General features: G+C 39.3%; 1 protein-coding gene across 2 annotated transcripts; it reads left to right on the forward strand.

The window, feature by feature from the left end:
* Positions 1 to 10: 10 nt before the first annotated feature.
* snupn (snurportin 1) lies at positions 11 to 7273 on the forward strand. Of its 2 annotated transcripts, none has more exons than XM_026365288.1 (9): positions 11 to 294; positions 1418 to 1582; positions 1896 to 2079; positions 2308 to 2412; positions 4538 to 4634; positions 5092 to 5189; positions 5343 to 5420; positions 5917 to 5997; positions 6188 to 7273. In XM_026365288.1, exons 2-9 carry the CDS (start codon positions 1425 to 1427, stop codon positions 6506 to 6508), a joined length of 1122 nt encoding a protein of 373 aa, XP_026221073.1. In that variant the 5' UTR covers positions 11 to 294; positions 1418 to 1424; the 3' UTR covers positions 6509 to 7273. The 2 variants fall into 2 exon arrangements, with proteins under 2 accessions (XP_026221073.1, XP_026221072.1); XM_026365287.1 differs by having other exon boundaries at positions 11 to 279.
* Positions 7274 to 11565: the final 4292 nt, after the last annotated feature.

Here is an 11565-nt window from a genome sequence, read left to right on the forward strand (position 1 = left end):
GCCACAATATTAAACGGATCCTACTGAAAATGTTATTATTTAAGCTTTATGCTGTTTCTCCTTGCAAGACTTTGTTTTACAACATTTATTTTTACATATCATCAATCAACATAAATAGTTCACCTATAATGCTAATTAAGTGAAATTTCAAAATTACCGACGAAAACAAACTAACTCCGGGTTAGTTTGCCGTTTTTGGTCGGCCAACTAAAAGTCGCCCGTGGTGGGAAAAATGACATCGTGACGTTTCAACAGCAGCCGCCTCTCTGGATGTCCAAGGTACCTGCTAATTAAGTAAATATATTCACCATTCTCTGACAAAACCTTCTGGTCAGTGGTTATTTGGGCCTGACAATTATGTTTAACTGGTAGAAGTTAAAGAAGGAACTTAACGGTGTTGAATCGATGTTGCTAACGACTGGTGTGGCCCACAGTATGGTAGCAGGTTTAGCATGATGCTAGCTATTAAGATAACTGACTGGCTAACGTTAGCTAGCTAGCTGTAGCACTCTTTAATAAGAGTATTCTAGGTTTCTAAAGACAAAGATTCACTATAGACACCGACAAGATGAAGTTTAATCACCGTTAGTCCCTTAAGTTACATTTCGTCTTGATACTAGTTCTGTTTGTCACTTACACCCAGTTGCCAGTTTATTAGGTACACCGAACCTAGACAAAATATATATTTTTGGTCAGTTTATGTTAAATATGTGTGATCAATTACGAAGGTGTTTGTGGTGGTGTTTGTATTAAGTTATACAACTATGGGACAATTAAAATAACAAACACTTAGCTGATTTAATATAAGTTTTTATGATGAGCTATACTTTACCGTTGTATATAACTAAATTGGACAAGTATAGGCCCTTCTACCTATGGTTGTTGATAATCTGTGGAACTACTAGTTTGTAGTGCAAACTAGTAATACATTAACAAGCTTTCACTTGTAGGCAAATTATAGACCTATATTTAGTTGTTTTGAAGTGAATACCAGTAAATGTGGTCACTGCATCAAACATACATTGCAAAGCAAGCCTTTTGTCCGTTGTTAATGCACTGAAACCTGTGTTCATGAGCTGAATTTATGTGTCTGCAGTATATGACTAGTACACCATTGCATCTGCATCATAAGAGAAAATAATGCAGTAGTGGTGCTAGGGTATTGCAGTGCATCACAACAAATCAGAGAAATATATATCAGAGAAAAAAAGCCTTGTCTAATCTTGCTTGTATTCCATTATATATTGATAATATAGCACAACTTTCTTTTTAATTGTGAGTTGGAGAACAATAGTAGGTCACTATTCATCAGTAACTTTCCTTTAAACATAAGCACTTTCCTTAGTGTCAAGGAAAGTGAATTGTCTGTCTCAGAGATTCGCATATAAGCTTATATAACCCTTGTATTATGTTGCAGAGTCCCCATGGACGCCCTCACCCAAGCCCTCTCAGCCAGCTTTGCTGTGTCTAAGGAACCCAACAGTACAGCTGCCCCCCATCCTAGGCTGGCTCAGTACAAGAGCAAGTACAGTGTGTTAGAGCAGAGTGAGCGACGTCAGCGCTTCCTTGACTTGCAAAAAAGGTAATGTCTTAGGTACAAATAGGACATATGTTCATACAAAGAATTGTCATTAATTTAGTTTTTACAAAATAAGTCAGGGGGATGAATTTAGCTATTATTAATGGTTTGTACAGAACTGAAAAATGCAGCTTACTCACAGTCAGCTGAGGAGCTTGGCATGTCAATGCATGTTTTAATGTTGTGAGAGACTAGTAAACTCTGTGTGCATGTAAATTAAATGTTTTCATCTTTAAAACAGTGCCACAGTGATGGTTTTATAATGAATGTCAGAAGAAACGTATAAGCCTTTTTTGTCTTCAATATCTAATCTCAGCAAAAGGTTAAATTACATCAACCATGCACGGCGTCTGGCTGATGGGGACTGGACAGGAGGAGATAGCGATGGGGAGGAGGACATGGAGAAACAAGAAGATGGGGAACGGGTTCAAGATGGCAACACAGATGAAGAGGGAATGGAGGTTGAGAGGAGGAAGCTGCCAAAGCATTATGCAAACCAGGTCAGAGTTTGATGTATTATGATCCACACATATTATTCTATTCAGTGTCCATTTTGTCCAGCAGAGGGTGCATTAGTTTCTATAATTACAGCCTCAGTCTGCCTAGTGGTTGTGTAAGCTTGATGAATGGAGACAGATTTTCCCACTATGATTCAAAGACTGTCTAATACAAATGTTGATGAAAATGAAATGCCAAGCCTGTGAACAAAAATCCCTGCTCTTCTTCAGCTCATGTTGTCAGAGTGGCTGGTGGATGTCCCATCAGAACTGGACACTGATTGGCTGATGGTGGTCTGTCCTGTGGGAAAAAGATCTCTCATTGTTGCCTCTAAGGTAGGAACTCTTCTGCTGTATCACATGATCTGTTGTTGTAGTTTTTAAATTGAACAATCACCATGCAGAAAAAAATATGCATATTGTAAAGAGGTGTCAGTCCTGTATGCAAGAGATTCTGTGAGATGCTTTTTTTTTTTTCAAATTATTTAAAATCTCTGCTAATTTTGATGTGTCATCTTCTGGCCCTGAACGGAAGTTTTACTAATTTCCAAATTGAATTAACTTGACAGTAGCAATCAGTGTCTTTGCTAATTTGAATGCACTGTCACAGCTTAGCTGAATCAGTATTTTATAGGATTACTGTGCTGTGCATCTGTTGCTCGTAAATGCAAGCTGAATTCCTGGTACTGGCGAGACTCGTGCATGTGAGGAAGATGTTTTAGTTGGGAATAATTTCCCTGACACGTTTGTGTGTGTCAGGAGCTGTATGAGTCTGCTTTATCAAAATACACATAGACACAGGCTCACTGGCTGCTTTAAACAATTTAAATATGCTGCATCACTACAAGTGTTCAGATAAGAACAAAATGAAAGATCATCAAACAAAATGATGAATTTTCCACCACTGGTTAAAATAACCACACAAAAGCTTTAATTTCTGTAATAATTTTATTTTATCTTTTGTGGTACATCTAGCTAAAAGGTCAAAGTCTTAGCAATGGTTTCCAGGCTTTTTCCATGAACTGATGCTGGGCCTCAGAAGGTTTACAACTCATAATGATTAGTGCGAAAAACAGGGTCACAATTTAGAAATTACACTGGAATTTAGCGTGTTCCGCAACTTTGATGATCTCTCCACGTCAAGCTCACAACATGATACTGATTTTGAACTGAAGTAGGTCATGACTGCTTGATGTGAACAGCCCATCACCTACTTTGCTTCTCCATCTCCAGCTAGGTTTGTATTACTGCTGCAACTTTTTAGTATGCGTAGAAAACAGAGGCAGTGATTGAGAAAGTTTAGCTGTTGGCTGTGAACCACTGCATCAAAAAAATTTTTTGAGAAATGGTCCGTCGTACAAAAAAGATTGAGAACTTCTAAAGACCAGTGAGTGAGAGCCACCAGAGCTCTGTGTTGAATCAAGTAACCTTCTAGTTAAACCACACATGCCTCTAAGCAATCTCTTCTATAAACTTTAATACCCTCTACAGTATTTTCCAAATCATGACGAGGTATAAATTAGAAGAAGTGAAATTATTTTTTGATAAGTTCTTAAGAAAAAGATGAATTTATAGTAAGAAGTTTTTTTTCCAAATTTTCTTTATTGCAACATTACATGTTTTCTGGGGGGTATTGTGCAATGTAAAACCAAATGCTCTTTTCACTTTACATTGTACCACTCTGTGTAACGCTCTTGTGGTTTATGAGTAATGAAAAGGCTTGAAAGTGCTTATCAACATGCCGATTACTCATAACTCTGGTATGACATGGTTCCCTAGTGTTAGTGACACTCCACACCCTGTGATGCAACCTAATCTATATCAAAATGACTGCGCAGCTAGTCATATTTGTCCTCATTCATTATTTCAGGCCTTGACCTCATTGACGATAAATCTGTTAAACACAATGGCCCAGTGCTCTTTACAGAGTGAGAACTAAAGATTCTTTGAATAGCAACACATTTTCTAGAGCTTGAGAGGAACGTTGAATGAGACATTTCATACTTTTGTGAACTTCTTGAGGAGGATTTCTCCATTCCTCTCTATAACAGTTTTAACTATCCCTCCAGAGTTTCAGTGTAACTCTGTGGGGGCCTCGTGTAACTAACTCTGCCAGGACTTTGATGACTGTTGGGACCACTTACATCAAAGCTCTCTGGTCTTTTTCTGGTCTCTGACCCCATTTTTCTCATGGTCCAAGCAGTAATAATCATGAAGTTGTCTTGACGATTCCATCTTTCTCTGTTGTCCTTTATACTTTCAGTGGGACTTGGGACTTGATTATACTGTTATCAGTAGACTAATTTTCATTTACCAAATTTGTGATACAGGCCATAAAGCCTATGAAGGAACAAAATATTATCCAATGTTTTTTCTGACAGTACTGTGGGGACTAGCTAATGTTGTGGCAAGTTGTCTCCTCCTTATATATTGTCTCTGTTTCTGACTTATCTCTCTGAAGGGTTCTACTGCAGCATACACTAAAAGCGGCTACTGTGTGAACCGTTTCCCCTCTTTGCTACCTGGTGGGAACAAACACAACTCTGCCATGGGAAAAGGTAGGAGGGTCTAGTGTATGTTGATCACATTAGTGCACAAAAGTGGTCTAATTTAGTATATTGGCAAGTGTTTCTGTGGCAACTGTGCTAAGTTTTGATTAGCTATCAATAATTTCTTGTGGAAAAAGATAGTTTTCAGTTTCCAAAAGCATCAGAAGAACTTCCTGCATGAGCTTGCAATGGAATTCTTAACCCATTAAATACCACATACATAGAGCCAAGCTTTGTTCAAGCTCATAGAACTTACCAATGATGCCAAATAGGCAGAGACTAGTTGGATTTTTGATTTTTGATTACCATTTAAATTATAAGCAAAACTGGATATTAATGTGGAAATTAGAGCAGAGGTGCAACTAAAACTCCTAGTAATTGGTTAATATCAATCACTGTAGAGCCTTATTCTTGTTGTTTATATAAATACGCATGAATTCTGTATGTCTGTAAATTGTCACATCAGATTATACGATCCTGGACTGCATTTACAGTGAAGTGGACAGGACATACTACATTCTGGACGTCATGTGCTGGAGAGGCCACCCGGTCTACGACTGCCCGGTAAGACGGGCTTCTAATCCTCCAGCAATCCAGGAATGCTTGTCTAATTGCATAAGTAGCACAGTCTGGGGCACAGATGTGCTTCTTTGCCATGTTGCCCATCTCATTGGCTCTTGAGCTTTTTGTTTACAGTGCTCATTTTATCATCAACAGACCGAGTTTCGTTTCTACTGGCTTCAGTCCAAAGTCCAAGAAACAGACGGCCTATCAGAGATCGCCAAACGCAATCCAGTGAGTACCAGCACCAGAAATAGACCCTTTCCACTTCATGCCCCATTTTTTTTTTCTTCCCAGTTTCCTGTATTTAGTAATGTTGCTTTAAGGTTTTCTGCATTTTGTGTTTGTTGTGTTTTATGCTTTGCTGCTCCTTATTTCCCCATATGGGATAAATAAAGTCCTGAACTTGAACTTCCTCAGGGCGAAGGGAGACAAAGGGAAATTAAAGGCAGACTTCCCTTGCCATCTTTGAGACTAATTGTGCACTAAAGTGATTATTACACACAAATCTGTAAGATTATGGTGTTCTGAGAAAGCTTGACTGAACTTTGACTTCATGTTCCACCTCCTAATCTTCACTGTTTTTGTGGACCAACCCAGTAGGAGCTAATTCAGGCTTAGTCCTAGCCGAGTAAACCTACCACTGTAAAGCTATTTCTTACATGTGACAAGAAGACAAATTGTGTTTGGAACTAACAACATGCTGCTCTGGTTTTGTTTGGTCCAACAGTTCCGGTTTGTGAGCCTCCAAAGCACAGACTGCACCGTAGAATCGATTCAGAAAGCCCTGGCAGCCGAGTACAGTTTCAGTGTAAGAACAGATCTGTTGATTTTTATTGTTTTCTGTAGACACCTTACTCTACAGTTAAGTTTTAGATTCAGATAACGACTGGAAATTGTGGTTGTAATGTATTTGCTAAATGACTTAGTGTTTTATTTGGAATATATTAGTTCTTTTCATCAAACATGGAATAGATTAATTCTGGATTTTTTGGCTCCAGGTGGATGGTCTCCTCTTCTACCACCGCCAGACTCACTACACCCCCGGCAGCACCCCTCTGGTGGGCTGGCTTCGTCCCTACATGGTGACTGACATACTTGGTATAGAAGTTCCCCTAGGACCCCTCACCACCAAACCTGAGTATGCCAGCCACCAGCTGCAGCAGATCCTGGAACACAAAAAAACATCAAGTGAAGTCCGCCCTGCCAACAGCAGCGGAGGCTATGAGCTAGAGTACCTGTCCACTCCAAGCCAGGACAGTGGGGACACTCTCAACTTTTTGAATCAAAAGCCAATAAGGGAAGCACACATGGAGATCTGAGTGTGCTGAGTTAACAAGATGCAAATTGTTAACTCTGTGTTTCTGAGTGGTGACAGCCCCCATATGGCTCTTTAGAATGTCTCCTGAATGGTTCTGCAGATCTAACCAATTGCAAAGCATGGCTAATTCTAATCTGGCAGTGCTCAGGACACCCTCAGAGTGCAGATTAGTAGAGCTATGCTGTGTATGTGTTTTTACTTTGGCAAAACTCCTCTGTGCCATTTACATCTGCAACTCTACCTGCAGCAGAACTTACAAACAATTAGAAAGTTTCCTTTCGAATGATTGCAATTGCAAATACAGATCAGCATCAGCAGATCGTTTTCATAAAACCAGGAGTCACATGCATGCAATCAGAAACAATGAATGGAAGGTCTCATTTGTGGTATATTGCAGCATTGTCAGTGTTGTGGTCAAGTGTTAGTTTGCTGCCCGGCATGTTTTTTGTTTTTTTTTTTCTTCTTTTTTATAAAACAAATCTCATATAAGAGACATCCCATTCTTACCGTTGTCAGATTTTAATATTGATGCATATACAGTGGAAAATGCTGAATGTTTGATGAGAGCATGAGTTTGTGCAACAGTGGGGAGTTTAGGGTGCACACAGTGTTTTATCGAAGGTGTTGCTGACTGGTCAAACTGTGAGTTGGCTCCTGTTAAACATCGGAAGTGACGTGGACTTTTACAATTTAATGTTAAATCTAAACGTTATGACATGTTTTAAAGTGAATTTTTCCAAATAAATGTTTTTTTTTTATTAACCTACACCCCAGTTCAATGTGTTCCCACTTGTTGTCTAGTCTACAGTCTTCTAAAATCCATCTCTTTTCTAGAAGACAAGTACCTGTACCTGTAACAAGCCTTACTAAATTACCACTTACTTTACAGATACAATTTGCGGTATCAAACCATTATATATAAGTATACAGATTGGAAAATGAGCATGTTTCAGTTGGTAAGTGTTGGCCAGAACTGAGGGAAGAATGAATGCAGCCAAATACACAAAGGTCTTTGAAGAAAAGCTGCTCCGGAGTGCACATGACCTCATACTGGGGCAGTGCTTCACCTTTCAGCATAACAACGACTTGAAGCATGCAGCCAAGGCAAGTCTCTTGATTGTCCTTGAGTGGTCCAGTCAAACCCTAGACTCAAACCCAATAGAACCTCTGTGGATAGACCTGAGAATGGCAGTTCACAGACGTTTCCCTTCCAGTTTGATGGAACTTGAGAGTACCTGCCTGAAAGAACGATATAAACGCCCAACTCCAGGTGCACAAAACTTGTAGGGACTCATCCAAGAAGAACTGTAGCTGTAACTGCTGCCAAAGCGGTCTGACAAAGTAATGAGAGATTCCAGAGCAAAAATGTGATGCAAGTGTCATCTTTTCATTTTTATGTTATTAAGTGTGGAGTGAAGGGCAAAAAAGCCTTTCAGTGTAAAATGAATGCTGCAACACAAAGTATGCACAATTTGAATTAATATAAGTACCTTCTGAAGCCACTGTATAATGTCTAATGAAGCTAAGTTAAAAATAAGTCCTCTGCACATACATTAAGCCTGACTGTATATGCACTGTCAACATAACTGCAAGTAGCTGATGTTCCAGTATACATCAAGACGTGACTCATACTGCTGATACCAGCTCTCATCAGCAAAATTCATGAGCATGTCTTCCCCTCTGCAGTGAGCTCAGTGTGCCATTTGCGTAACTGTGAAGAGCTGGGCGGAAACTGTCAACAGGAAAAGACAGTTTCTGGCAGGGTTGTGAATCGTCTTAGTGACCTGTGCAAACACATTCTCTGAAGAAGAACACCAAAGATCGATGCCTCAGGTTATCAGGTCGGGGCTGGAGTAAGGGAGTAGTCTGATTTTGTTTCCATGTTTTAAGAGCTTCTGGCTTGGCTGTATTTATATGACATACTTAGTTTGTCATTAAGAGAGAGAGATAACAAAATGACTGCATTTGAGGATAAATTACTGCCATCCAATTATGTTTTAAGATGGCTGAACAGCACAGGGCTTTGTGTTTGACTCTTAGTATCTAAATCACTGTATCTCTCTACAATAGATACAGTGATTTTCACAGTTTGCAGCCTCACTCGACCAGCATGTCACCCAGTTTATTAAAAGATGTGTCTCATGGTTGTGTGGCTTACTTACTTTTTCTACACTGGAAAAAAAAAACAATCTTATTTTTTCCCCTTTTCTAACTCTTGCCACAGTATCACTATTGCTCTCACCACCTACACGGAACATCTACAGATGAAAATAACACGTTCACTAACCTTCTGTGGGGATTGTTTAACTCATTCTGGGAAATGTAGGAGATCACTAACCGAAAAGGAGCACTATGCAAGCTGAAGGAAACTCAGTATATATACCACAAATACAATATCTCATCATGCAATAATTCTTGGAAAGCATCAAACATCCGAGTCTGCCAATGTACAGTAATAAAAGATAGCAGAGTAGGAGTTCTGTTTATCTGCTTTGTGGTAGGGTTTCACTTCTACCTAAATGTAGAAAAGCAAAATATATATCTATCACCACCAATATGGTTTGTGATAAGGCAGCGCTTATAGTAATCCGATTTCCACTGGGTGATCTAAGCATGATCAACGTTGCCATCTGGTTTTACGATTCATCTCTCATTGTTAAAACATGTGCAGTACAGCATATATTTCTGAAAAACATCCAGGGAACAGGGTGTTTGACAAATGCAGTTCATCGACTACAGTCAGATGTTTTTTCTTTCACATTCAGTCACCACCAAACCAAGAAGCCTGAGCCCAATCAAAGATAGCAGAGTCAGGCATGTGGTTACTGCAAGCGTTCAGGTATTAGTCAGCAACACCAATCACTTTCCAGGAACTGAACACCTGCCTCTTCGCAGTTACACTTTTCAGAATCTCCTCAGAGTCTCACACTTGCACACACTAACACGTACAATGTTGCATATTTTAGGACACTCAGATCTATGAAAACCGTGTCACAAGGCTTCTAGGGAGTGAAGCTGTTTTGTGTTTCTCACGAAACTCTCCACCACCTGCCAAGCACACGATGTTTAACCTCAGTGGTTGGTGAGAGTTCATCATACTCTTTATAAAAAATTTAACAAAAAAGAAGAAATAATGTGCAAACGTAAAAAGTTGTGCATCCACGGCCAAGATTTTACCAAAGCCGGTATTTCATTATTATTAACTTTTTTTTTTATTTAATTTAAAGTAAAACTAAACTAGACTGCTGTTTATTACCTTATATTTAAATTACAGACATCAGAGTGGTATGGCTCTTCTGTACCTGTCTGCAAGAAAGCAAATTATATTATAGGTTTAATCGTATCTGTATTTTAGCAGATAAATATAATTAAAAACCTCAGACTCTATGTTAGATTAAATCTATTGATCTTTCTGGAAATTAAATATCCAGAAATATAATATGCCTCTCCACGTTTTTCCTTACCTGTACATCAAGTTACATCAGGCTTTCATCTCATAAAGTTGGATGCACTTAAACACTGTTTAGGGCTGACATTGTGTGGGCATGGCTCTGTGGATTTACCAATCACATTTTCCCGAATTACATGACGTCAGCTGGCTTCACAGGAAGTCTATTGTTGTCCACTCCCTTTTCCCTTTGGCTTTCAAGCCAGACTTTCTCACGCCTTATTATTTACAGTTCACCTATTGTGGGACCTTGTTTTTTTGTGGGAAAAAAACAAACCGTCTATGATTGTTTCCAACCTTCCCCTTGAAAATCATGTTAAGTCAGAGAAATAAACAGCCTACCTGGCTCCTTCTTTATCTACAGGTATGCACAGACCACCCACAAACTGGGTGAATGTCGAGGTGGGAGATGGGTCAGCATGGGAAAAATTTACTGCTGGCCATGACTGACAGCTGTTAGAAGATGCAGTGCAGTGCATCGCAGCTCGCTGCGTATGAAGCTGCACAGCCACAGACCAGCACGCCCATGCTGAACCCTGTCCACCACAACCGTAAAACCACCAGATGGTATAAAAGTTGTGGCTGATGAATGTATAAGATATGAAGGTGATCATAGCATTACAAATGGTTCTACCCTCTCACACCTTCCTACCACATTCCTGTTACAGTCTCATCAAAAACACACACACTGCACAGGCAACAATAATCTTGCAGGAAATGCAATGTCCTGACTGCACTAGAACGAACATCCCCGCTGAAATACATCAGCACACTGTAATATTCCAAGGGAGACCTGCAATGTGCTGTGGGTCATATTACAGTGACTTTATGGTACTGACTGGTATTTTCTATTTCCTGTGATGTCATGCAATTCCTGTAAAGTGTTCTGTGTTGTGATGCAGCCTGGGGGTGCATGAGTGGAGAGTTTCACTAATTAAATTGCTATTCTTGCAACTAATTTGTTACGGGAGGTCCTGCTCCTATTATTAGTTATCTATTTGATGCATTTAGTAAAGTGCATAGATAGTTTCAACAGTGCTGTTCTAATGTAGACTTATTACTAACACAAATATGAAAGTAATGGACAGAGACTATGTCTCTTCACTAAGAAGTTCATTCTCATACAGGTAGAAAGTTCAAATAATGGAGGCTTAAGTTTCCATTCTGCTCCACAATAAGCCTCTAAACTAGTGTCCTGCTTTTAAATGCATGTCTTAAACTGAAACTTAAATGCTATTTTCATAAAGCCCTGATCCTGAGCAATTTGGCCATGTTGGTCTTTAAATTGACTGCATGTGACTTTCGAACAAGAAAACACTGCTAAGCTAAGCTAACTGTCTGCTGGGTAATGTCACAGACAAGCTTAGCCTATGATTGTTCTTATCTAGGTTAGTGTTGGCAAGAAAGCAAATCAGCACATTTCTAAAAAAAATATACATTTAGTTTAGTTAATTCATTTAAATATGAGAAATGTGTTTGCTTTTGTACAGTGGTTTAGCTCTAGCAAGCTAGATAGCACTGGTAACGCTAACATCACCATGTCTGTCCATTAAATATGAAGCTGGCTACAGCTACATAGCAGAAAAATTGGAAATGTAGACACCTGACAT

This window comes from Anabas testudineus, chromosome 6 (genome assembly GCF_900324465.2).
Source record: "Anabas testudineus chromosome 6, fAnaTes1.2, whole genome shotgun sequence".
NCBI classification, from domain to species: domain Eukaryota; kingdom Metazoa; phylum Chordata; class Actinopteri; order Anabantiformes; family Anabantidae; genus Anabas; species Anabas testudineus.

Coding starts and splice junctions, on each gene's coding strand:
- snupn (XM_026365288.1), top strand. CDS start 1,425: ATGGACGCCCTCACCCAAGCCCTCTCAGCCAGCTTTGCTGTGTCTAAG. Junction 5,190..5,342: donor ACCCGGTCTACGACTGCCCG/GTAAGACGGGCT, acceptor TATCATCAACAG/ACCGAGTTTCGTTTCTACTG. Junction 5,421..5,916: donor AGATCGCCAAACGCAATCCA/GTGAGTACCAGC, acceptor TTGGTCCAACAG/TTCCGGTTTGTGAGCCTCCA.